At 41.0% G+C, this 26,685-nt stretch overlaps 1 protein-coding gene across 1 annotated transcript in view; it reads right to left on the minus strand.

The window, feature by feature from the left end:
* Positions 1-26,685, minus strand: part of LOC111975056 (transmembrane protein 132C) — a 203,475-nt gene that overhangs the window by 46,393 nt on the left and 130,397 nt on the right. The window contains exon 4 of the mRNA XM_024003219.1: positions 19,165-19,351. Within this exon, the coding sequence (XP_023858987.1) occupies positions 19,165-19,351 (187 nt within the window). The remainder of the gene's footprint in view (positions 1-19,164; positions 19,352-26,685) is intronic.

A 26,685-nucleotide genomic window follows, 5' to 3' on the forward strand; every position in this document is an offset into this window, starting at 1 on the left:
TATTTGAAGTACGAAGGGAAAATAAATAGACAGATGAATATAGTTTGCATTTACAGTGGTGTTTGTGCTTCTCTGGTTGCCCTTTTCTTGTGGTAACTGGTCACAAATATTGCTGCTGGGATGGCACACTGTAATATTACACCTAATAGATAAGGGAGAAACTCCCCAAATACAGGTGTGCCAAGCTTGTAGCGTCATACCGAAGAAGACTCAATGCTGTTATCGCTGCCAAAGGTGCTTCAACAAAGTACTGAGTAAAGGGTCTGAATACGGTGATATTTCAGTTTTATAATTTTTTATAAATTTGCAAAAATGTCTAAAAACCTGTATTTGCTTTGTCATTATGGGGTATTGTTTGTAGATTGATAAAAAAAAAAGGTGTTTTAATCAATTTTAGAATAAGGCTGTAACGTAACAAAATGTAGAAAAAGRCAAGCGGTCTGAATACTTTCCGAATGCACTGTACATCACCCTCCAATCCAACAGGTCCCAGACGTGCTCAACGGGATTGAGATCCGGGCTCTTCGCTGGCCATGGCTGAACACTGACATTCCTGTCTTGCAGGAAATCACGCACAGAACAAGCAGTATGGCTGGTGTCATCCACCATTGTRATGSTGGAGGGTCATGTSAGGATGAGCCTGCAGGAAGGGTACCACATCAGGGAGGAGGATGTCTTCCCTGTAACGCACAGCGTTGAGATTGCCTGCAATGAAAACAAGCACAGTCCGATGATGCTGTGACACACCGCCCCAGACCATGACGGACCCTCCACCTCCAAATCGATCCAGCTCCAGAGTACAGGCCTCGGTGTAACGCTCATTCCTTCGACGATAAACGCGAATCCGACCATCACCACTGGTGAGACAAAACCGCGACTTGTCAGAGAAGAGCACTTTTTGCCAGTCCTGTCTGGTGCAGCGACGGTGAGTTTGTGCCCATAGGTGACGTTGTTGCCGGTGATGTCTGGTGAGGACCTGCCTTACAACAGGCCTACAAGCCCTCAGTCCAGCCTCTCTCAGCCTATTGCGGACAGTCTGAGCACTGAATGAGGGATTGTGCATTCCTGGTGTAACTTGGGCAGTTGTTGTTGCCATCCTGTACCTGTCCCACAGTACGGACATTGCAATTTATTGCCCTGGCCAGATCTGCAGTCCTCATGCCTCCTTACAGCATGCCTAAGGCACGTTCACGCAGATGAGCAGGGATCCTGTGCATCTTGCCTTTGGTGTTTTTCAGAGTCAGTAGAAAGGCCTCTTTAGTGTCCTAAGTTTTCATAACTGTGACCTTAAGCTGTTAGTGTCTTAACGACCGTTCCACATGTGCATGTTCATTAATTGTTTATGGTTCATTGAACAAGCATGGGAAACAGTGTTTAAACRCTTTACAATGAAGATCTGTGAAGTGATTTAGATTTTTACGAATTATCTTTGAAAGAGAGGGTCTTGAAAAAGGGAATTTTTTGTTGTTGCTGAGTTTACATAATATATGACTCTCTAATATAATATAAGGCTCTCTAAATACTGCTTTAAACTGTCTCCTCCCGTTAATCTACTCTGATTGAAGTAGATTTAACAAGTGAKATCAATAAGGATCATAGCTTTCACCTGGATTCACCTGGTCAGTCTATGTCATGGAAAGAGCAGGTGTTCCTAATGTTTTGTACACTCAGTGTATGTTGAAGAGGTTGGGGCTCAAGCTGCATCCCTTTCTCACGCCACAGCCCGAGGAGCTCCTGTGTTCTTTTTGTGCCAATTTAAGRGTACACTTGTTGATGGATGTCATCTTGTTATATGTACAGTATTTTCCACAACAACACCTTCCATCAATTTATATAGCAGACCCTCATGCCAAATTGAATCAAAAGCTTTTTTAAATCAACAAAGCCTAAGAAAAGCATACATTTGTTTTGGTTTGTTTGTTTGTCAATTAGGGTGCGCAGGGTGAATATGTGGTCTATCATACGGTAATTTGGTAAAAAGCCAATTTGACATTTGCTCAGGTCGTTGTTTTCACTGAGGAAATGTAGGAGTCTGCTGTTAATGATAATGAAGAGGATTTTCCATAGGTTGCTGTTGGCGCAGATCCCACAGCAGTTATTGCGGTCCAATTTGTCCCTACTTTTGTGGATGGGTGATCAGTTACTGGTTCCAAATATTGGGGAAGATGCCAGAGCTGAGGGTGATGTTAAAGTTTAGCTAATTAGAATTTGTGGTCTGTATAGTTTATCATTGAATTTAGGATACCATCAACGCTTTTTGGGTTGGAGGATTTTTATATTTGGTCCATTAGTTCATTCAATGTAATTGGAGAATCCATCGGGTTCTGGTACATTTACATTTTGGTCATTAAGCAGATGCTCTTATCCAGAGCAATTAGGATTAAGTGCCTTGCTCAAGGGAACATCGACAGATCTTTCACCTTGTCGGCTCCAGAATTCGAACTAGTGAGCTTTTGGTTACTGGCCCAATGCTCTAACCGCTAAGCTACTACCATCTGGTTATCTGTCACCCATCAGTAATAATAATGTTCTTCTCTTCTCCCTGGCCTATAGCGAGCTGCCTGCTCTCCTCTCTGAACCTTCTAGGTTACCGCTAGGCTACTATACCACTCTCTGGTTCTCTGTCACCCATCAGTAATAATAATGCTCTTCTCTTCTCCCTGGCCTATAGCGAGCTYCCTGCTCTCCTCTCTGAACCCTCTACACCCCAAACAAAAAGGATCAACAGCTGGAAGACATCATTGTTGTGTCACTGATACAGGCCTTTGTGCAGTCTCCTGTCCTGTCCTACCAAAGAGACAGAGTGTAACGCAGAAACACAGTTCATGTTTTACCTCTGGATGGGGGGAAGTGGGGCAGGATCAAGAACTGCTTTTATATTACCTTACTTCCTCTGTTCCATCAGCAGGTTGAGGAGGGGAGGATGAGAGGGTGAGGAGAGGAAGAGAGGATAGGAGGGGAGGAGAGGAGCAGAGAGGCTTTTCATGCCAGAGTGATTCCAAGTAATCTAATTCAGCCTTCCTCGCTGGTGTGCCTTCTCTCGCATTGAAGCATGCATAACACACAAACACATTTTCCGACACATACTCAAGTCTCTCTGTGTGTGTGTGAGTGAGTGTGTGAGTGAGTGAACGTACAGTGCCTTCAGAAAGTATTCATACCCCTTCCCTTGACTTTTTGCACATTTTGTTGTGTTACAGCCTGAATTCAAAATGGATTAAATATATGTTTTTTCTCATCCATCTCCTCACAATACCCCACAATAACAAAGTGAAAACATGTTTATAGAAATGTTTGCAAATGTATTGAAAATAAAAATACAGAAATATCTCATTTTCATAAGTATTCACACCCCTGAGTCAATACTTTTTCGAAATACCTGCAATTACAGCAGTGAGTGCTTTGTTGTACATTTTTAAGAGCTTTCCACATCTGGATTGTAAAATATTTGTCCATTATTATTTTTGAATTCTTCAAGCTCTGTCAAGATGCTGATCATTGCTAGACAGCTATTGCCATAGATTGCCATAGATTTTCCAGCCAATTTAAGTCAAAACTGTAACTAGGCCACTCAGGAACATTCAATGTCATATTGGTAAGCAACTCCAGTGTAGATTTGGCCTTATGTTTTAGGTTATTGTCCTGCTGAAGGGTGAATTAGTCTCCCAGTGTCTGTTGGAAAGCAGACTGAACCAGGTTTTCCTCTAGGATTTTGCCTGTGCTTATATGTAATCCATTTCTTTAAAAAAATGTAAAACTCCCTAGACCTTGCCAATGACAAGCATACCCATAACATGATGCAGCCACCACCATGCTTGAAAAGATGAAGAGTGGTACTCAGTGATGTGTTGTGTTGGAAAGGAAAGGGYGATACCTAGTCAGTTGTACAACTGAATGCATTCAACTGAAATGGGTCTTCCGCATTTAACCCAACCCCTCTGAATCAGAGAGGTGCAGGGGGCTGCCATAATCAACATCGCATTTGCCCAAAACATAATGTTGGGTATTCAGGAGAAAAAGTGAATTTCTTTGCCACATTTCTTCCAGTATTACATGAGTGCATGGTTGCAAACAGGATGCATGTTTTGGAATATTTTTATTCTGTATAGGCTTCCTTCTTATAACTCGTTCATTTAGGTTAGTATTGTGGATTAACTACAATGTTGTTGATCCATCCTCAGTTTTCTCCTATCACAACCATTAAACACTGTTTTAAAATCGCCATTGGCCTCATGTTGAAATCCCTGAGCAGTTTCCTTCCTTTCCGGCAACTGAGTTAGGAATGACGCCCGTATCTTTGTAGTGACTGGGTGTATTGATACACCATCCAAAACCTAATTAATAACTTCACCATGCTCAAAGGGATATTCAATGTCTACTTTTTTGTTGTTGACATCAACCAATTGGTCAGAGGCGACCCTGTTTCTGTTTTTGAGCCCCACATTTTTTGCCAAAAAATGTATTAAAAAAGTATTGTTTTGTTGTTGTGGCTTGCCTGTTTTGCATGTTATTTTGGCACTAATATGTGTCACATAATAGTTTGCAAACAATGTAAAAATATATAATTAAGTTAATAAAGCTGTATACAAACATGGTCTCTTTTTTGTTTTCTTGAGTAAGGCAGCTCCAAAATGCAGGTGTTTCAGCCTAGCTCAATGCTTTCTGTGGTGGTGGAGCAAGCCAGCAGAAAATACGGAGCGTTGCGCCGTTATTGGCTCAGAGGTCTGACACTCATGGGGACACTACATCACCGCCAAGTCGAAGGGGTGACTAAAAAAATTCTAGCCCCTTGGTTGCTGCCATAGAGATACATTAGAAGTGCCTGTCCAAGAAGGCTCAAGGTCATTGGCCACAGATAAAATGACATCAAATCACGTTATATGTACAGTAGCTTTGATTGGATTGATCATGTCAACAAAWTTTTTTGCTAGCAGTCATCATCATGAATCAAATCTCCAATCTAATCCTTTTTAATCCTTGTCATATGAAGAGAAATAATGAAGACAAATTATAGATAAAACGTATCGATGCTCATCCGCCATTGGACATAAAAATTACACAACAAGTTAGAAATTGCAAATTCAACAATGAGTGGTTTAGACGGAATCAGTGACAGTGGCTGTGTTTCCCGAAATCGGGGATTAAGGGGCTCTTTTCCAAYTTTAAAATGATAAACATTCAACATTGGCCATGCTGTCAATAAAGCATGATTTGTGCCGTGCTCAAAACAACTTTAACTCGGAACTGCAAAAACTTCACTTCAGTGAGTTCAAGACAACTGGGAAGTTGGGAATAAACGAGCTCCGACTGGAAAAATACGTTTTGAACGGTCATTCAACTCGGAATTGTAAATCCGGCCTCTTTCTAGAGCTACGGCCTGAAGATCAATGACATCATCATGATTTAACCTTGTTTTTTTCTGAGTTCCCAGTTGTTTTGAAAGCACCATAAATCCAGAGAATGTCAGATTTTGATGACATAATTTGCCCATGAAGGACCGCCGCGCAACCTTCCTGTTCAAGTGAGCACAGCACAACAAGGTGAGTCCAAAAATATATTGTATGCTGCTGCTAATATATTGTATGCTGCTGCTGATAAATTATGTAATATGCCAGGGAGATATGCATACTGTAGCTGAGAAAGTAATACTAAGTGTATGTTGTGTAGTAAGATGTTAGTAGCCTATGTGCCTCCCCCTAATCATTTAGTCTATTTACCCCTCTTAATTTCCCCTACTGTTCTGACTTGGTGGTGCACATGTAGCCTATAACCTGTTTAGAGAAATGTAATCATATACTATTGTAAGAGCTTTCATTGTCTGCTTATATGCCCCCTTTATTTATCCTATGGTTCTGACTTGGTGTACAGGGAGAACACTGTAAGAACGGCCCATGTTCTGAAATCTGTCCCTGTACTAAACAAAAAGTGCTAAACAAATAGTTATATTGACTATGTCCGTCCTAGCTCGCTCATTAATGTTTTAATCGATTGACTCTCATACGCTCATCGTCCCCTTATGCCATAGTTTGTACATCTRACTTGTCATTATAAACCACCTTTGTTTAAGCAAGTTAGCCATATCAGCTATGTTTTTTCAAAAGGCAGTAAATGAGGCTGAATGAACTGTTTCGCTGCCAGACAAGGTTCCACTGATAGCCAGGTGTAGCAGAGGTAAGATGTTGGAACTGCTGTTGGGACAGCTTTATGTAGGCCCTAATGTAATGTGTGCGCTGGGAGTCGGGACGCATGTTCAGGGAATGAATAATTTAGTAAATGAACGAAACATAAAACAAAACATGAAGAACGCACAGACATGAAACTGAAACAGAAACAATGACGCCTGAGGAAGGAACCAAAGGGAGTGACATATATAGGGAAGGTAATCAGGGAAGTGATGAAGTCCAGGTGAGTCTGATGACGCGCAGGTGTGCGTAACAATGATGACAGGTGTGCTCCATAACGAGCAGCCTGGTGACCTAGAGGCCGGAGAGGGAGCACACGTGACGCCTAACAGTTTGTGGGTACCGTTTGTCACTGTTATAGTGCAATTCATGTATAATTTAGTGTTGTGTTGTGTAGTGTAGTGGCTTAGCTGGCATGCATCCCACTAGTTTTTTGTTGTTGTTGCGCCACCAAGATTTACATGCTATAATCGCCACTGGATTTGGTGTCCTTCTTTACGAGGCATTGGAAAAGCTCCCCGGTCTTTATGGTTGAATCTGTGCTTGAAATTCACTACTCGATTGTATTTGACATTTTGGAGTATTGTGTGTAGATCAGTGACACAAAATCGAAAAGTAATCCATTTGAAATTCAGGCTGTAACACAACAAAATGTGGAAAATACTTTTAGTGCCTGAATACTCTCTGAAGACACTGTATGTGCTCTGTGACTCAAATCAAATCAAACTGTATTTGTCACATGTGCCGAATACAACAAGCATAGACCTTACCGTGAAATGCTTACTTACAAGCCCTTAACCAAAAGTACAGTTCAAGAAGAGTAAAGGAAATAAATACCAAATAAACTAAAGCAAAAAATAATAAAAAGTAACACAACGAGGACACAGGGGGTACTGGTACCGAGTCAATTTGCGTGGGTACAGGTTAGTTGAGGTAATTTGTACATTTAGTTAGGGTGTGAAGTGACTATGCATAGATAATAAACAGCGAGTAACAGCAGTGTAAAAAAACAAATGGAGGGGGGGTGTCAATGTAAATAGTCCGGTGGCCATTTGATTAATTGTTCAGCAGTGTTTGGACCATGATAGTTRGTTGGTGATGTGGACACCAAGGAACTTGAAACTCTCGACCCGCTCCACTACAGCCCTGTATGGGGGCCTGTTCGGCCCGCCTTTTCCCGTAGTCCACGATCAGCTCCTTTGTCTTGATCATGTTGAGGAAGAGGTTGTTGTCCTGGCACCACACGGCCAGGTCTCCAACCTCCTCCCTATAGGCTGTCTCGTCGTTGATCAGGCCTACCACTGTTGTGTCATCAGCAAATTTAATGATGGTGTTGGAGTCATGACTAGCCGTGCAGTCATGATTGAACAGGGAGTACAGGAGGGGACTGAGCATGCACCCCTGAGGGGCCCCTGTGTTGAGGATCAGCGTGGCGGATGTGTTGTTACCTACCCTTACCACCTGGGGGCGGCCCGTCAGGAATTCCAGGATCCAGTTGCAGAGGGAGGTGTTTAGTCCCAGGGTCCTTAGCTTAGTGATGAGCTTTGTGGGCACTATGGTGTTGAACGCTGAGCTGTAGTCAATGAACAGCATTCTCACATAGGTGTTCCTTTTGTCCAGGTGGGAAAGGGCAGTGTGGAGTGCAATTGAGATTGCGTAATCTGTAGATCTGTTGGGGCGGTATGCGAATTGGAGTGGGTCTAGGGTATCCGGGAGGATGCTGTGAGCCATGACCAGCCTTTCAAAGCACTTCATGGCTACCGACGTGAGTGCTACGTATCGGTAATCATGTAGGCAGGTTACCTTCGCTTCCTTGGTCTGCTTTAAACATGTAGTTATTACAGACTCGGTCAGGGAAAGGTTGAAAATGTCTGTGAAGACACTTGCCAGTTGGTCTGTGCATGCTTTGAGTACACTTCCTGGTAATCCGTCTGGCCCCGCAGCTTTGGGAATGTTGACCTGTTTAAAGGTCTTGCTTACATTGGCTACCGAGAGCGTTATCACACAGTCATCCAGAACAGCTGGTGCTCTCTTGCATGCTTCAGTGTTGCTTGCCTCAGTGTTGCTGGTGCTCGTCTGGTAGGCTCGCGTCACTGGGAAGTTCGCGTCTGGGTTTCCCTTTGTAGTCCGTAATAGTTTTCAAGCCCTGCCACATCTGACGAGCTTCAGAGCCGGTGTAGTAGGATTCAATCTTAATCCTGTATTAACGCTTTGCTTGTTTGATGGTTCGTCTGAGGGCATAGCGGGATTTCTTATAAGCGTCCGGATTGGTGTCTCGCTCCTTGAAAGCGGCAGCTTTAGCCTTTAGCTCGATGCGGATGTTGCCTGTAATCCATGGCTTCTGGTTGGGATATGTACGTACATACGGTCACTGTGGGGACGACGCCATCGATGCACTTATTGATGAAGCCAATGACTGAGGTGGTATACTCCTCAATGCCATTGAATAAATCCCGGAATATATTCCAGTCTGTGCTAGCAAAACAGTCCTGTAGCGTAGCATCCGCGTTATCTGACCACTTCCGTATTGAGCGAGTCACTGGTACTTCCTACTTTAGTTTTTGCTTGTAAGCAGGAATCAGGAGGATAGAATTATGGTCAGATTTGCCAAATGGAGGGCGGGGGAGAGCTTTGTATGCATCTGTGTTTGTGGAGTAAAGGTGGTCTACAGTTTTTTTTACTCTGGTTGCACATGTGACATGCTGGTAAAAACTATGAGGTTGTGTGTGTGAGTTGTGTACATAATATGAGTCTATTTTGTGTGGGTTTTGTGTGAGACAATTTACAAAAGAGAGGCAGTGAGGGAAAACCTGGTTGTATACTGAACATGAGAATGGTCTGACACGAGTCTGCACTTTACTAGCCAGGAAACTACAAAGATAGGTAAGATAGGAAACTACAACAAATGGAGGGAAGAAAGGGATAGAAAAACAGACAGATTGAATGATTGAAAAAAGATTGAATGAATGAAGAGTGAATGAATTGATATAGGACTGGAGTAAGGCTGGACAACAACAGCTCACAATGTCAATATCAGCAATGGAAATGTCCACCGAGCATTGACCAGGTGCAGTCCTGAGATAGGCATGCATTGGAAATGTTGAGTCACTCCATAACATGTAGTCATAACCATAAAAATAGAATCACTAGAACAGGCATCTATTTCCAAGGTCATAACTGGCTTAATGGAAAGCTTCCTGAATAGAATACAGAATCAGGAAAGGATGACTAAGCATTAGAGGTTGCATAGCATATCCATACACTGTACACGTATGTAACCTGCTCTAATGTATTTGAATACACCRTTCATCTTCTCATATGAGCCTCTCGCAATGATGATTATGTCCATAATTGATTCTGCCAAGTTTAGCAAGTGATTCTAATAGCAGATTAATTATGATAGATCTTTGTTGCTTTKTAAAAACCTTTATAATCGCCATTGAACCATAAATCCTTATTGCACTCAAAATGCATAATGATTTCATCATAATACTAGATACTATTAGAATGATGGGTAATATATCAGGGCTTGGAGCAAGGGCGTCGTTAAGGGTGGGGAAACATGAATGATTCATGGGGCCCTAGCCTGGTAGGGGCCCCTAAATGTTTAGAGAATTATTTGTTTATAATTTAAAAAATGTTAGACCAAAAAATCTGTGATGAAAATTAAAATGTATAACCATAATCAGATCAGGCATCTCTATCCAACCATCCAGTTTGTACCCCCCCACCCCCACCCCATAATGCACATGGTTTGGTACATTATTCTACACAAGGAGATCTGACAGTTGCTCCGGCATGTAGCCTAAGCATTCATGAGAGATAACCACTATGCCCCCCCTAAAAACGAAATCGGGTTTTCAGAAAAGGAAASAAAGGAAACAAAGACAGATACAGCAAATTCAGATTTTTTTTTACTCAGCACGTTTTTTCCCAGATTTTTTTTTTTTAAGGATTTGAGTGGTAAGCCAATGCAGACGGCCTGCGAACTGAGTAGCCTAGCTAGCCAATATAGCTAGCTTGATAGCTTGCTAGCTACAGGTAACTGCCTACAGTGGACTCACTCGGCTCGGTCAGAGCAGTAATTATTAACATGATGATGATGAGCTAACACTACCAGCTATGGCTAGCTAATTAGCTTTTATTTAGATATTATTATAACTGTATTCACCAATATTTGCTAGCTAGCCAGACTAAAATTAAAACCTAACATGTAGCCTAACGTACGCTAACCCCATTCCGTACAAATGTGCGCAACAGCGACATTCAAACGAGGCTGCAAAGAAAACTAATGGGACTGTAGCGACTGTGTTGACAACAAAATCTGGTGTGAACTACGTTTCTATTCAAGCGTTGATTGACATGGTAATGGCTCTATAGTATTGGAGAAAAGTTGAAAAAACTGACCCTTCCGACGCTGTATGTTACATTGCATAAAGCAACTAATTATGTCTTACAGCCTCTCTCCACCAGGTGTAGCAGTTCTCTCACCGTTTAAAACCAAGAAAGGGACAGGGTAAGGGGGATACCTAGTCATTTTTTGRGTCATCACTGCAAGCTATCATGACTCTCAAAAGCCGCTGTTTACTTCTGAAGATCACTTTAGCACCGCCCTAAATACCCGATTCAAATTCGACACAAACCTTCAAATAGGTATGTAATGACACATTATYTAAACTCTTTATAGTGTTTTATTTACATTTTAGAGGCTATAAGGTGATAAGTTGGACAGATCGAGTGAAAAAAGCCGTTTCCCCACACGGCATCTTTCCTTCTCACTATTGCGTAGGTTTCGCTTCCCCATCCGCCATTTTTAAAAAGACTCGACGGAGCTCATTGCCTTCTTGAATCATGCAGAGATGGGCATCATGAAGGCCTCGTTATTGATTTTGTTGGAAAGGGGAGAAATTGTGCTTTACAATGGTATTGATATTACAGTTGATCTGGAAGTATTACGTTTTTTGGGTGCTAAAATAAGGTCAATTGTACAGACCAGCGCGATGTACAAAAGTGAGTTAGTTCACGTTACCTATCCATACTGTAGATGCAACTACTACTGCTGTAGACAAAGATCCCAACGTCTGTCTACTACATGAAGTTGAAACAGCGGTGAGGCAGTTGTTTTGTAGCAGCAGCAGCATAACTAGACCATTTTTAAATTGTAAAGTTAGGCACATGATGACTTAGACACACTTAAATACGTATTATAGTTGATATGTACACTATTAAAACCTTTTTTCTTTCAGTGGTAGATTTTTAGTATGGTAACCTTTGTAGGGGCGAACATTAAACCTACATTTCCCTTTGTTTACTCACTTTCTAGTGCCTAGCGAGCCCCAGGCAGGCAGAATCTCAGCCGAAAGTTGTCAGACAGACTCTGATGCAGAGGATAGCAGGGAGGAGAAAGATGAGTTAAAGAGTAGCAGCAGTGCCAGTGAAGGACTGACAGAAGAGATTGAACAAGCAAGTAATAAGGGAAAGGAAGAGTATGGACAGATTCAAAGTGAGGAAGATGAGGTTTTAGATGATCCAGCACTGTGGCCAGAGAAAGTACAAGACCATGAAAGAGAAGCTATTGTTTGCAGACTAGCCAACAGGTGTGGTGAGGAGACAGAACTGTATAAAATCATGCCCCCAGACTCATTTACAGTACAGTAAGTCAGCAAACGGAAGAGAAAAGGTGCAGAGACTGGCTTATTTATAGTAAGAGTGTAAAGGCATATTGCATTCCATGTGTTCTTTTTTCTCATGAGCAAAGTAAACCATCACCCAGTTCTCTGAATAGTAAGGATGGCTATAAGATATCATCCGTGAAATGGCGGAGAATGTATGACAAACTACCAGAGCATGAGGATGGTGTGTCTCACAAGAACTGTTACTGGAAATGGAAAAATCTGCAGCATACCGTAACTACAACTACAGGTATAGACAGTCAGCTGCAGAAACAAATCCAGTCAGAAATGTATAAAAACAGAGCACTTCTAGAAAGGATTTTGGATGTGACACTGTACTTAGGAATCTAGGAATCTGATGATCTTGATGATGTGCATACTGGACATTACCTAGGCTTACTTGAGCTGTTGTCAAATTATGACCTGCTATTACATGACAAAAAGAAAGGAGCACGACTGACTCATTACCTCAGCTCTGAGACACAAAACGACTTCATAGGAATATGTGGTCAAAGGGTTTTGAAAGCAATACTTTATGAAAGAGAAGATGCAATCTATTACTCGGTTATACAGTGGGGCAAAAAAGTATTTAGTCAGCCACCAATTGTGCAAGTTCTCCCACTTAAAAAGATGAGAGAGGCCTGTAATTTTCATCATAAGTACATGACCTCTGTCATTGCCAACAAAGGGTATATAACAAAGTATTGAGATAAACTTTTGTTATTGACCAAATACTTGTTTTCCACCATAATTTGCAAATAAATTCATTAAAAATCCTACAATGTGATTTTCTGGATTTTTTTTTCTCATTTTGTCTGTCATAGTTGAAGTGTACCTATGATGAAKATTACAGGCCTCTCTCATCATTTTAAGAACTTGCACAATTGGTGGATGACTAAATACTTTTTTGCCCCACTGTATATGATGCAAATCCAGACATTTCCCATACTGAGCAAAATGTATTATTGGCAAGATATTTACACAAAGATAAAGTTCAGAAAACAGGTGAATGGGAAATAATTGAATGTTTTCTTGAATTTAAAGACTTTGCTAGAAAGACAGGCAGTGACATTTCTGAAATGATTTTGAGTGCATTGGAAGGGCATAGTATTGACATTTCAGATTGCAGTGGTCAAGGCTATGATAATGGTGCAAATATGTCTGGGAAAGTGAAGGGAGTTCAAGCACACATACTGCAAAATAATCCACTGGCCACATACTCACCTTGTGCCTCCCATACTCTTAATCTTGTGGGTGTACATGTAGCTCAGTCGTGCCCAGAAGTATCAACCTTTTTTGGCTGTGTGAATCGTCTTTACAATCTGTTCAGTTCCAACCCAGAGCGATGGGCCATTCTCAAGGAAAAGACTGGCTGCTGTCTTAACCGCCTTTCAGACACGCGATGGAGTGCGCGTATTGCTGCGGTCCGACCAGTGTCAACTCATTTACCGTCTATCATCAAGCCTCTAGACATGCTTCTTGCTACCTGCAGCCTGACAAACAAAGCCAAATCTGAGGCAAAAGGTCTGAAAAGCTACTTCATGTCTTTCAAGGCAATCTTCCTGCTCACTTTCTGGGTAAAGTTTGCAGCCCATAATGTATAAGAGAAGCCTAATTCTCCTCATTGACACTGAAGCAGCTCACATTAAGGCACTACAGCTCTGTGTAATCAGTGGGACGCTCTTCTGCAGAAGCCTCCATGTTGGCAAATGAAATGGTGTAACTACTCAGCTTCACAGTGAACAGAGGAGCCGCCAGAAAAAAATAAAACTTTCCCTGATAGACTGAAGATGACATAGCAAATGAACAGAAGTCAGACACTGGATTTTACAACACAGTGTTTTATGTGGCTCTCGTGATAGTATCATCATCATTTGACATCTATCAGCTACGTGTGAGCAATATTTGATACACTGCCGATTTTGCAGGTTTTCCTACTTACAAACATGTGGATCTGTAATTTTTATCATAGGTACACTTCAACTGTGAAGACGAATCTAAAACAAAAATCCAGAAATCACATTGTATGATTTTTAAGTAATTAATTTGCATTTTATTGCGACATAAAGTATTTATACATCAGAAAGCAGACCCTAATATTCTGGTACAGAAACTTTTGTGTTTGCCAATTACAGAGATCATACTTTCTGTATTCTTGACCAGGTTTGCACACACTGCAGCAGGATTTTTCCCACTCTCCATACAGACCTTCTCTAGACCTGTATTTCCGGGGCTGTCGCTGGACATGCTCCCTCCAAATTTTTCTTATTGGTTCAGGTCTGGAGACTGGCTAGGCCACTCCAGGACCTTTGAGATCTTCTTACAGCCACTCCTTTAGTTGCACTGGCTGTGTGTTTCGGTTGTTGTCATGCTGGAAGACCCAGCCACGACCCATCTTCTCAAATTCTCTATGAGGGAAGGAGGTTGTTGGCCAAGATTCGCATACATCGCCCTCCATCCTCCTTCCCCTCATACGGTGAAGTCCCCTGTCCCCTTTGCAGAAAAAGCATCCCCAAAGAATGATGTTTCCACCTCCACTTGCTTCACGGTGGAGTGTTCTTGGGGTTGTCCCATTCTCCTTCTTTTCCACCCGTAATGTAGTCTGTTAACCAAAAAAGCTCCTCTATTTTGTCTCATCAGACCACATGACCTTCTCCCATTCCTCCTCTGATCATCCAGATGGTCATTGGCAAACTTCAGACAGGCCCTGGACATGCCCTTGCAGCAGGGACCTTGCGTGCGCTGCAGGATTTTAATCCATGACGCGTAGTGTGTTACTAATGGTTCTTTTGAGACTTGTCCCAGCTCTCTTCAGGTCATTGACCAGGTCCTGCAGTGTAGTTCTGGGCTGATCCCTCACCTTCCTCATGATCATTGATGCCCACGAGGTGAGATCTTGCATGGAGCCCCAGACCGAGGGTGATTGACCGTCATCTTGAACTTCTACCATTTTCTAATAATTGCGCCAACAGTTGTTGCCTTCTCACCAAGCTGCTTGCCTATTGTCCTGTAGCCCATCCCAGCCTTGTGCAGGTCTACAATTTTATCCCTATGTCCTTACACAGCTCTCTGGTCTTGGCCATTGTGGAGAGGTTGGAGTCTGTTTGATTGAGTGGTGTACAGGTGTCTTTTATACAGGAACGAGTTCAAACAGGTGAAGTTAATACAGTAATGAGTGGAGAACAGGAGGCTTCTTAAAGAAAAATTAACAGTCTGGAAGCCGGAATTCTTACTGGTTGGTAGGTGATCAAATACTTATGTCATGCAATAAAATGAAATTAATTACTTAAAAATCATACAATGTGATTTTCTGGATTTTGTTTTAGATTCCACTATTTGATAAAAATTACAGACCTCTACATGCTTTGTAAGTAGGAAAACCTGCAAAATCGGCAGTGTATCAAATACTTGTTCTCCCCACTGTATATGCAAGGATTTTTCATCAATACTTACATTTAGGAAAATTACTGAAAACCAAATGTGTGTATCTTGCCACAAATTGAGAAAGAATTACTCCAAAGATCTCACAGATGGATTTGAAAATGAAGTGCGACATCTAAAGACAATATATGGTGCCACTTTTTCAGATGGTCTTTCTCCTGTAGAGCTCCTAAATGCCATCCACAAGATGCAGCTACAGAGCATTTTTGGAGAGGTATGCATTGAATTGCGAATGTCTGTAACATTTGCTGTAGGTGAACGTGCCTTCAGTAAGCCAAAACGTATAAAGAACTAAGATCTACAATGTGCCAAGACAGGTTGAACAGCCATGCAATCCTTTCAATTGAAAACCAGTTAGCTAGAAAATTAAACTTTAAAGACAATATAAATTAGTTTGCTCACAAGAAGGCTTGACGCTGGGCTATTGGTGCAGTGTAACCTCTGAGTTTTGTTTACAGGGAACAAACACAAGGACAAATGCCTTAACCTGTTCTACACAAGCCTGCCCGGTCATAGGCAAAATACTGTTTCAGAGTATTTTCTGCTATGGTTTATCTCCTGTTGAACTTACTCAGGAATGCCCACATAATGTCTTAACACTACAGTGTTAATTTCACAGATGCTTGTTCTCTGTAGGTACCACATTTATGCCTGCACCACATAGTTCAGGATTTATTTTTATTTGGGGTATGCTATTTAGGCATTTATTTAGGAATTATGCATATGGCAGAAGAGGGTTAGCCTTGTTTATAATAATTGGTAATACATTCTTTAATCTGAAACATGGATCATTAGTAATTTCTTCATTAAAACTACAATACCATATATTAAAAAATAAGTCACCAATTGTGTAGTTATTTATAATAAAGCATCATAAAAATCTCATGACACAGACAGCTTTTGTTAACATTAGGAACCAAAATGTTTTGCAATACTATTAATATAGGCAAAGGATGAAGGTGGAAACTAGAATCTGCACAATTGTAGTATAGAGCAGCAGAAGCTTATAGTTAGTACATTTAATAACACATATTGTTCAGTACGTTATTTTAATCTGAAACATTATGATTTCTATGTTAGGGGCCCGGTAGTTGTTTTTTTCACAGGGCTCCAAAATTCTGGCAACGCCCCAGGCTTGGAGTGTACAGTACTTCACAAAGATCCCAAGTCAGTCTGCACTTCTGACAGCTACAAAAACATCTCAAATRGTATTCCCTTATTAATAATTTTGCAAGTACTCTATACTAAAATATGAGCTAATTTATCTGCAAAGAAAAAAGACTGAGCTGTAAGTGGGTATCATGCTCATTCTGGTACCCACATAAAGCTTTCTCACAGAGACGGTATGAAATACTGATGTGAGAAAGATACATTCTCTATACAATTTGTGTCAATGCAAAGTGTGGGTGCCATTATCCTTTTGTTGACACATCAGAAGAAAAGGAACATGAAAAGGGAAATATGGATAATATACTGTACCTCTGCACACATAGCATCAATTATCCGGGACATGAGTCTGTTGACACCAGGAAGAGAAACTGCTGCTTCAGCAACAGTTTATGGGAACCTAATGCATTAAAAAAATACTAAATACTTTTGGGGAACAAGATCTACAGTATCTGCATTCCTCTCAGCACAGCAACACAGGAATACAGGCACAGCCACCCATGTAGTGGGAGAGTCACTTCGGGGGCTGCCTTACACCCACGGCCACCTATAATGTAGCTATAGAAACGGCTAATATCCACGGGACGGTTAAGCTAACATAGGCTAATGCGATTAGCATGAGGTTGTAAGTAACTAGAACATTTCCCAGGACATAGACATATCTGATATTGGCAGAAAGCTTAAATTCTTGTTAATGTAACTGCACTGTCCAATTTACAATAGCTATTATAGTGAAAGAATACTATGCTATTGTTTGAGGAGAGTGCACAATTTTGAATATGAAAAGTTATTAATAAACAAATTAGGCACATTTGGGCAGTCTTGATACAACATTTTAAACAGAAATACAACGGTCCATTGGATTAGTCTAAAACGCTGCACATACACTGCTGCCAATAGTGGCCAAACTCTGAATTGCACCTTTGCTGGAATAATACATTATGGCCTTTCTCTTGCATTTCAAAGATGATGGTACAAAAAAATACAAAAGAACGTTTGGTTTTTTCTTTATATTATCTTTTACCAGATCTATTGTGTTATATTCTCCTACATTCCTTTCACCTTTTCACAAACTTCAAAGTGTTTCCTTTCAAATGGTACCAAGAATATGCATATCCTTGCTTCAGGGTCTGAGCTCCAGGCAGTTAGATTTGGGTATGTAATTTTGGACAATTTTTTTTTTTTTTAAAGGGGCGGATCCTTAAGCCCTTACAGATGCATCACAATCACATAACTCAACACTGGTAAGCAACATGTCATGCTTGTACGTGGGTGTKATTGATCTCTCTGGTATCTTTAAGTTGCTTTTCTGGATCTAACTCTGTTTAGAAAACCAAGGCAAATGGGGTGAGAGATGTTCTGTGAAGTTAAATAGAGTAGCTTTGATGAATCCGCCCAGCAGAGAGGCTCATCTGTATATCAACCTAAGAGAGACACACACCTCCAGGCCTAGCCTCAGGCCACAGAGAGCCTCTGGGCCCCAGACACAGGGCCTGCTGAGGGCCACATGTACCCACTCCTCCATGCCAAAACACACACTCCACAGGCAAAACACTGGAGCTACAGGTCTGCAATATCAGTGTAGTTATATCAGATCTAATATTGATTTTGTAATGTACGATAACTATGCAGTAAATGTATTACGCCAAAATCATAGTGTACAGTATGATTGTAATCCTATGGCATTCTATATTTTGTTTATCTTTAAAAATGATGTGTCTTTGTTCTTCTTACATTTGTATTTAACTAAACTGAAAAAAATATAGACGCAACATGTAAAGTATTGGTCCTATGTTTCATGAGCTGGAAATAAAGATCCCAGAAATGTTACATAGACACAAACACCTTATTTCTGAAAAATGTTGTGCATCATTTTTTTTTACATCCCTGTTGGTGAGCCTTTCTCCTTTGCCAAGATGATCCATCCACCTGACAGGTGTGGCATATCATTTAGCTGATTAAACGTCATGATCATTACACAGGTGCACCTTGTGCTGGGGACTATAAAAGGCAACACAATGTCACAACACAATACCACAGATGTCTCAAGTTTTTTGYGAGTGTGCAATTGGCATGTTGACTGCAGTAATTTCCACCAGAGCTGTTGCCAGAGAATGGAATGTTCAAGGTAGTTTTAGGGAATTTGGCAGTATGTCCAACCGGCCTCACAACCACAGAACACGCTTAACCATGCCAGCCCAGAAACTGCACATCCGGCTTCTTCACCTGCAGGATTGTCTGGGGGGTGGGGGTATTTCTGCTGAGGAGTATTTCTCTCTGTAATAAAGCCCTTTTGTGGGGAAAAACCCATTCTGATTGGCTGGGCCTAGCTCTCGAGTAGGTGAGCCTATGCCCTCAAGGCCCACCCATGGCTGCACCCCTGCCCAGTCATGTGAAATCCATAGATTAGGGTCTAATGAATATATTTCAATCGACTGATTTCCTTATCTGAACTATAACTCAGAAAAATCTTTGAAATTGTTGCATGTTGCGATAATATTTTTGTTCAATATATTTTAATCACATTACGGTATAAAAGTAAATATAAGATGCTGTTAAGGGAAGTGTTGTCACTGTTCTGAACAGCAGGATGCACACTGTGTAACCCACATAACTTTGAATGAATTTCAGAACTCTGGCACAGCCCATCTGCTCTATGTGTTGTAGTGACTTTGACTGACTGACTGAGTGACACCACTCACCATGGCCAGGGGCACAATGCCCCCCAGGTCTTTCTGGGCAAGCCGGATCTCTGTCTCTGCCTCCTGCGTGGTGGCATGGCTGCCCGGGTACTCAACCTGCCACGTGATCCAGCGGCTGCCCAGTGGACCCAGGAAYCTGTCCACCTCCAGATCCACCTGTAGGACCCTCTGGAAACCCACCTCTGACCTGCAGCACAGACAGAGAGAGAGATGGGAGAGGATCAATATTGTATGAGAAAGTAATGGTGTTTCTATAAGCTCTATCAACACACATTCCTATGACTAAAYATAGTGGCGTCTAGTGACTAAATCAATGTCTGTAAACCATGACATTTTATAGACTGCTTCTACAAAAGGTCAACTCTCTGGTCCTTGGTATGATATGCACTGTTAGCTAATTCTCACAACTCTGTATTGACATGCTGTGTACTGCCCATACAGTTACACAGTTGCTCTGTACAGTAATATATCGGAGTCTGTAGCTCAGKGGGAAGCTCCACATAACTGTCACCCTGCTCCAGCCTGGTCTCATAGACTAGACATAACATAATAAGCATAAAATTAGCATATGTTATGTTTGATATGGTTATGTGAGATGGATGGTTACTTAAGGCAAAAACAAAAGTAGGATGGTTGGTCGGGGTGGATGGATGGGTGTATAACATGAACGTCTAGCAACCCAAATTGAATCTCATCACGGACAACTTTAGCATTTTAGCTAATTAGCAACTTTTCAACTACTTACTACTTTTTAGCTACTATGCAACTACTTAGCATGTTAGCTAACCCTAACTTTAACCCTTTTYGCTAACCCTAACATTAACCCTTTAACCTAACTCCTAACTTTTAAACATAAACTTAACTCTAACCCCTAGCCTAGCTAACGTTAGTAAGCCACCTAGCTAMAATTCGTAACATATCATACGTTTTGTAAATTTGTACCTTGTACGTTTTGCAAATTCATAACATATAATACAAATTGTAATTCGTACCATATCATACAAAATGGGTGATGGACWTCCACAAATGAATACATACCATACGAAATGTAACATATCATACTAAATGGAGCTTCTCAGATTTACGTACAGAATAATAGAAAATGCTCTGAGACCAGGTGCCTGCTCTGGACATGAAGGCTTGGGTGTTTACCACTGCCCTTGTTTGCAGCAGTACAATATGAATATATATAATTGTATGCAAGGAGAATATACGGCAGGGCAGACAAATGGAGAGCATTGAAAATATAATTTCCCAGTGACAGTCTCCGGTGCTCAGAGTTTAAATATAGCCAGGAGGCAGCAAAGGTCAGCTTTACACAGGAGCAGGAGGAGATTGGAAATGGCACAAGATCTGTTAGCCATGTCTTGTGTGTCAAATGGCAGGGCTCAGGGCCAATACATTTCACACACTGTCTCCGAAGCGCACTGGTACTAAACAACATCTCCTTCATTTGAGGCTTGCCAGAAGAAAGAGAGATTGAAAGAGATAAATATGCACTCTCTCTAAAGCTCTCTTTATGCTTCTTGGACAACGATGCCAGTTTGTCTACAGTACATATGGCACATGGCACCCTTTCCAACATAAATGTTCCCTTTTTTATTGTTGTGATGAACAAAGAACAACATGCATTGTACTTCGAGAAAAGACATCTGAGCAAATATATAATGCTCTCAATTATGAATGTGACTCAGAAAACAGGAAAACGCCTCCCGAGTGGCTAAAGCACTGCATCCCAGTGCTTTCAGTACACACCCGGGTTCGATCCCAAGCTGTGTCGCAGCTGGCCGCGACCGGGGGACCCATGATGCGGCACACAATTGGCCCAGCGTCGTCCGGGTTAGGGGAGAGTTAGGGATGGCCGGGATGTCCTTGTCCCATCATGCTCTAGCGACTCCTGTGGTGGGCCAGGCACATGCACGCTGACTTTGGCCGCCAGTTGCACGGTGTTTCCTCCGACACATTGGTGCAGCTGGCTTCCGGTTTAAGCGAGCAGTGTGTCAAGAAGTAGTGCGGCTTGGCAGGGTCGTGTTTCGGAGGACGTATGGCTCTCGACGTTCGCCTCCCCCTAGTCTGTACGGGAGTTGCGGCAATGGGACAAGACTGTAACTACCAATTGGATATCACGAAATTGGGAAGAAAAAGGGGTCAAAAGTACAAACCAAAAAAGAAAACAGGAAAACAATGAATAATAGACCAGGCGTTTCATTTGCTGAAACCTGGGTTTTTGTAAGGCTTACACTCACTCKCCATTTACATATTTTTTTTCACTCAGAGTAAATTAGTGATTTGTTGCGTCCGAGCGCACAACAACCCAATTTCTCGATGAAGCAGAAGTGTGTAGAAATATTTAAAATGACAACCAAAGAACTTGTGCCACATTCCATAACAGTGTAGCAATCAGTGTGGAGAGAGATGGGCTGTGCTGTGCTGTCAGAGCAATGTTATGACAGAAAACATCCTTACATAACTGCTTCCTCCACAGTCCCTCTGACAAAACAGATGCCAATTTCAAATCAAATGTTATTTGTCACATGCGTACAAAACAACAGGTGTTGACTTTACCTTGAAATGCTCACAAGCCCTTTCCCAAAAATGCAGTTAAAAAGTKAACAAAAGAAAATGTAAAAATGAAATAGTAACAATGTAAAATAACAATGACAAGGTTATTTACAAGGAGTACCGGTACCGAGTCAATGTGTAGGGGTACGAGGTAGTTGAGGTAATTGAGGTAATATGTATAGTACATATAGGTAGGGGTAAAAGCAGGTTCTGGGTTAAGGGCGGGCCCGCCCTACCGTACCTCCTTGCCCGTCCAAATAAAATATTGAAATATATTTCTAATTTATTTSACCGAGACGCACGCKGACAGAGACGCATCAATCTCAGATAAAGCATCTGAGAGAGCGAAACAGCACCACTCTGTCTCCGTATGTGATAAAAATAAACAATCTAAGGGCAAACAATTCACACAATGAAACAATGAATGTGCAAGAATTGGAGGGAGACAGTGAGGTACATTCTGGAGAGCTGAGTGCAAGCATTCTGGAGAGAAATGCCCATATCTTCGCCACACGCCCCTCCCCTTCTTCTTGTTTCAACATTTTAAATGATACTCAAGACACATTATCTTCACACATTTTAGATGCTTTTCAATGACAGCCGCAACTCAATAATCAGCTATTAGGCCTATTGGCACACGCGCTGCCCAAATTTCTGGCTTTCCAAATAGGCATAGGCCCATGCACTTGTGATTTGAAACAATCCACAGCTATTTAAAAAAAATACGCTTATTCTCTTCTATTTTATTTGTCAACTTTAGGCCTATGTATTTTTCTTAGTTGATGATGGAAGTTATAGGTCTACTGCTGCATTGGCCAATAGGCTGTGTCTGAGTTCCATGCGCTAATTTCTATAGSTGCCAATGGATCATGGTGTATCAATGAGTCCATATGGCAAAGGCTGGTGTTCTTGCATTAGTTGAATTTTAACTTTTAGATTTGTATTATTTTTATTCATATTTTTATGATTAACCACGTGACAATAATTTTGAGAAACGAAAACATTACTATGAAACTTTTCCACGAAAATGCYCATATAAAAATWATCATAACTGGCACGCAGATAGGTAGAAATGGTAGGATAAATTGTAAGCTTCCCCAGACCCATTAACAAAATCCATCCAACTGATTCATTCTGGCGCTGGCCCTGGGTAAAAGTTACTAGGCAATCAGGATAGATAATAAACTGAGTAGCAGCAGCATATGTGATTCGTTTCAGGAAACTAGGCATATGTCGCGTGTCACTACTTCACAGGAGAGGCATTTTAATTTTTTTTAATCAAAATGTGTTTTTTGGCAGAAATGCCTCCTGGAACATGTGAACTTTCATGTGACTTAATAACAAACTTCTATGCTATCTGTAAATATGGATACAATTGTTAAATTATGAGCCTAGCGGTGGTGTAAAGTACTTAKGTAAAAATACTTTAAAGAACTACTTAAATAGTTTTTTGTGGTATCTGTACTTTAGTATTTATATTTTTGCCAACTTTTAATTTTACTCCACTACATTCCTAAAGAAAATAACGTATTTTTTACCCCTTACATTTTCCCTGACACCCAAAAGTACTAGTTACATTTTGAATTATTAGCAGGACAGGAAATTGTCTAATTCACACACGTATRAAGAGAACATCCCTGGTCATCTCTACTGCCTCTGATCTGGCAGACTCACAAATGTTCAGATATTATAKGTTTCTAATTTTGTCCGAAAGTTGTTATCTTTGCAAGTTAAAGCATACTGTTAGGTAACTAGCCAACATTAGCTGGCTGGCTTGCTAGCTAACATTACGTGTATGATCTGTGAATAACTATTAATCGTATCTCAGAGCCAGCTAACAATGAACCTGGTTGGTTAGCTACTTGCAATTTCATGCCGGGTAGTAATGTTATGAGTTGGGATTATGGTTCCTTGTTTGGCTAGCTAGCTACATGTCTAAACAAAAGACTCCACTATGCAGAAACTATTTCACTGTACCATTTACACCTTCTGTATCCTGTGCATGTGACAAATAAACTTTGATTTAATTTGTGTAGTGTTTAATAGTGTGTGTTTACCAGAGATGGTAATGTGAAGAATAACATGACCTGCACCAAAGTCAAATTAGGATATAACGTTAGGCCAACGAGACAGTGTCCAAGTTCTAAAATGCRCTGGTAGAATTCCCTGTTATTATTTCATCATACTCACAACCGTAAGCTATTTTCTGTGATTGGCTTGCCATTAACTTGTAAATAARGATCTTGATTTGAGTTTATTTTCCTGTAATAATGAGTACAAATGAGCTAAAGTGAAGAGGTTGTCAGCTATATGATATGGTCATTATTTGAACTGGCTAGCCATCTAACAAGCTGTTTATAAAGTTTCCTTTAGTTGCCTGGTGTGCTAGATTGACATATACTGAATTCATTTTTAAACGGGTGGGTTTATTGGTGTTAAAATTCTCCAGTTATGCAATTTTGGACAACCAGGCTGCTAATGTCATGCAGCCTGTAGTTTTTGTGTGTATAATTTTTCACAACGACAAGTTTGATGTCAGATGACAATAGAATGTTCATGATGTCACTCCGTCYACTGTCAATAGATGTAGTATAAACCAGACTTTAGTCTTGACATCTTTGGTTGTTTAGTACATGGCTTCACATGTGAATCCTTAAAGAGATGGGTGGGGCTAAGGCTTAAGAGGGTGTGAACGATGCTGAATGGGTGTAGATAAAGAAAAGCTGTCCAAGTAGGTGTACCAAAACACTCAAGGGCCATTTTCTCAAAAGTGGGGTTACAAGTTTATCAGCTTTCAAAGCAGAATTACTTTCCCATTGTTCCTTAACTGTAGTGTATGATATACAAACAAAGAGTCTGTACTTTAATCCAATGTAAAAAACACAATTTAAATGTTGCTACTTAAGACCAGATCGAGCTGGTCGGTCACATATGTGAAGAGTATGAAAGTGTGTCTGTGTGTAAGTCAGTTGAGGCTCCTCAAAGGAGGAAGGGGAGGATCATCCTCTTCAGAAAATTCCATAAAAATTTAAATAGTGAAGCATTAAAAAAAGTTATCCTTTTCAGATTAAAACACACTGTTTTGCAACGAAGGTCTACAGTAGCCTCAGCAACACTAGGGTAGCACCATGGTGTAGTCAGAGAATGGCTAGCTTCTGTCCTCTTTTGCGTACATTGAATTCAATGCAAAACTTAGGAGGCTCATGATTCTCACCCCCTTCCATAGACTTACACAGTAATTATGAGAACTTCCGGAGGARGTCCTCCAACCTATCAGAACRTTTGCAACATGCACTGACARGTTGTCCACCCAATCAAAGGATCAGAGAATGAATCTAGTACTGAAAACATACACTACAGCTAGCTAGCACTGCAGATCATAAAATGTGGTGACTAGTTTACTCAAAGAGAGAGAAAGACAATAGTTTTCAACAAATACATTTCTCCCAAAATTAAGAAGCGCGAGAGAGAGAGAGAGAGAGAGAGAGAGAGAGATTTAAGTAGCTATATTTGGTTAAAAAAAAAATTTACTGTCACTTAGCTAGCAAATGCAGCTAGCTAGTTTAGTCTACTTAAACACCTGGCTCAAACAGAGAGGGATGCTATGTTAGCTAGCTGGCTATGGATCCAACACTGGAACTCTTCTAAGTCAAGGTAAGCTTTTGGTTTAATTCATTTATTGCCACCGTGGTCCGCTGGTGTAACTGCTAAACTGCTTTCTGACTGTACACTGTACTGCATGATTGCAGCGGGTTTACTAACGCTAGTTGTAGTAGTTCTCGTGGACCAGGACGTGACAACGATGTAGGCTGTGTTTAGCGGTTAGCAGTCATGATATGTAGGTTTGGCTTGGAAAAGTATTTTRGCCTGGTCACAGACAGCTGATGTGTTGTGCACTGAAGTCCACAAGCGAAGGGAGGAGGAGAGTGTGTATATAGTTGCAAGAAGGAATTATATATACAATGAGCAAAATGATCATGCTGTTTTTATGTGGCTGCTATGGAAGTGAACTGTTTGCGTGTGATCAGAGGTGTATTCATTCCACCGATGCTGTTGACAAACGTTTCTGCAAACGGAAGGAAACAGGGATAAACATACCTTACTTTGTCCAATAGAAACTCACATTTGCAACTGTTGGAATAATGTTTACACCCTAGATCAGCTAGATGCAGGCAAGAGTTTGCAAGGCAGTTTTGAATGTGTCACTCTCTGTCACCTTGATTACTCAAAATTCTCTCTACCTGTGCACCTGTGTTGAAAACTTTCAATCATAGGCTAGGTTGTAGCAACCTCATGATGGGTGCAGGGAAAATTTGAGTATCATGTAGTAGCCTAAACATGTCAATGTTATATTGAGCTGGGTGAATGGAATATGAAGGACAGTGTACATAGAGCCAGTGCAAGAAAAAAAGTGGGTCAATGCAATCGACCGGTTGGTGACCACTGGAGTAAAGTCAAACTAATAAAAGTGACTGAGGAGCAGCAGGATATGGCAAGCTACACTTTTAGAAAAAAGGGTTCCAAAAGGGTGAAATTAAACACTGAAAGAATAAAAAATAATAATTCTCTCCGCAAATTATTCTGCACAGGAACAGAGGATGATTTCAGGTTTTTGATTTAGAGATGTCAATTATTGCCCTCCCTACGGCATATCAAAGGTGGCTGTGAAAATTAAGGACTTTACGAGGTTTCATATTTCCTTTGAATATACAGTAGCACGCCAGCTTCTGAGATATCAGGAAGATATGATGCCAGATGACAGTTTTCTTTGTTCTCTGAGCTTAACCTTAACACACAGGCATTCGGCAATTTAGCAATTTTGTGAAACAAAAAAATCTGACTCCAATAAAAAGAGCAGAGAGAAACATTTTTGAGTAATGAAGCCCGTAGAAAAATAGATAGGATAGGAGAGGGGAGAATATGGGAGGAGAAGAGAGATTGTGAAGAAAGAGGAAATAT

Source organism: Salvelinus sp. IW2-2015, linkage group LG15 (genome assembly GCF_002910315.2).
Source record: "Salvelinus sp. IW2-2015 linkage group LG15, ASM291031v2, whole genome shotgun sequence".
NCBI lineage: Eukaryota > Metazoa > Chordata > Actinopteri > Salmoniformes > Salmonidae > Salvelinus > Salvelinus sp. IW2-2015.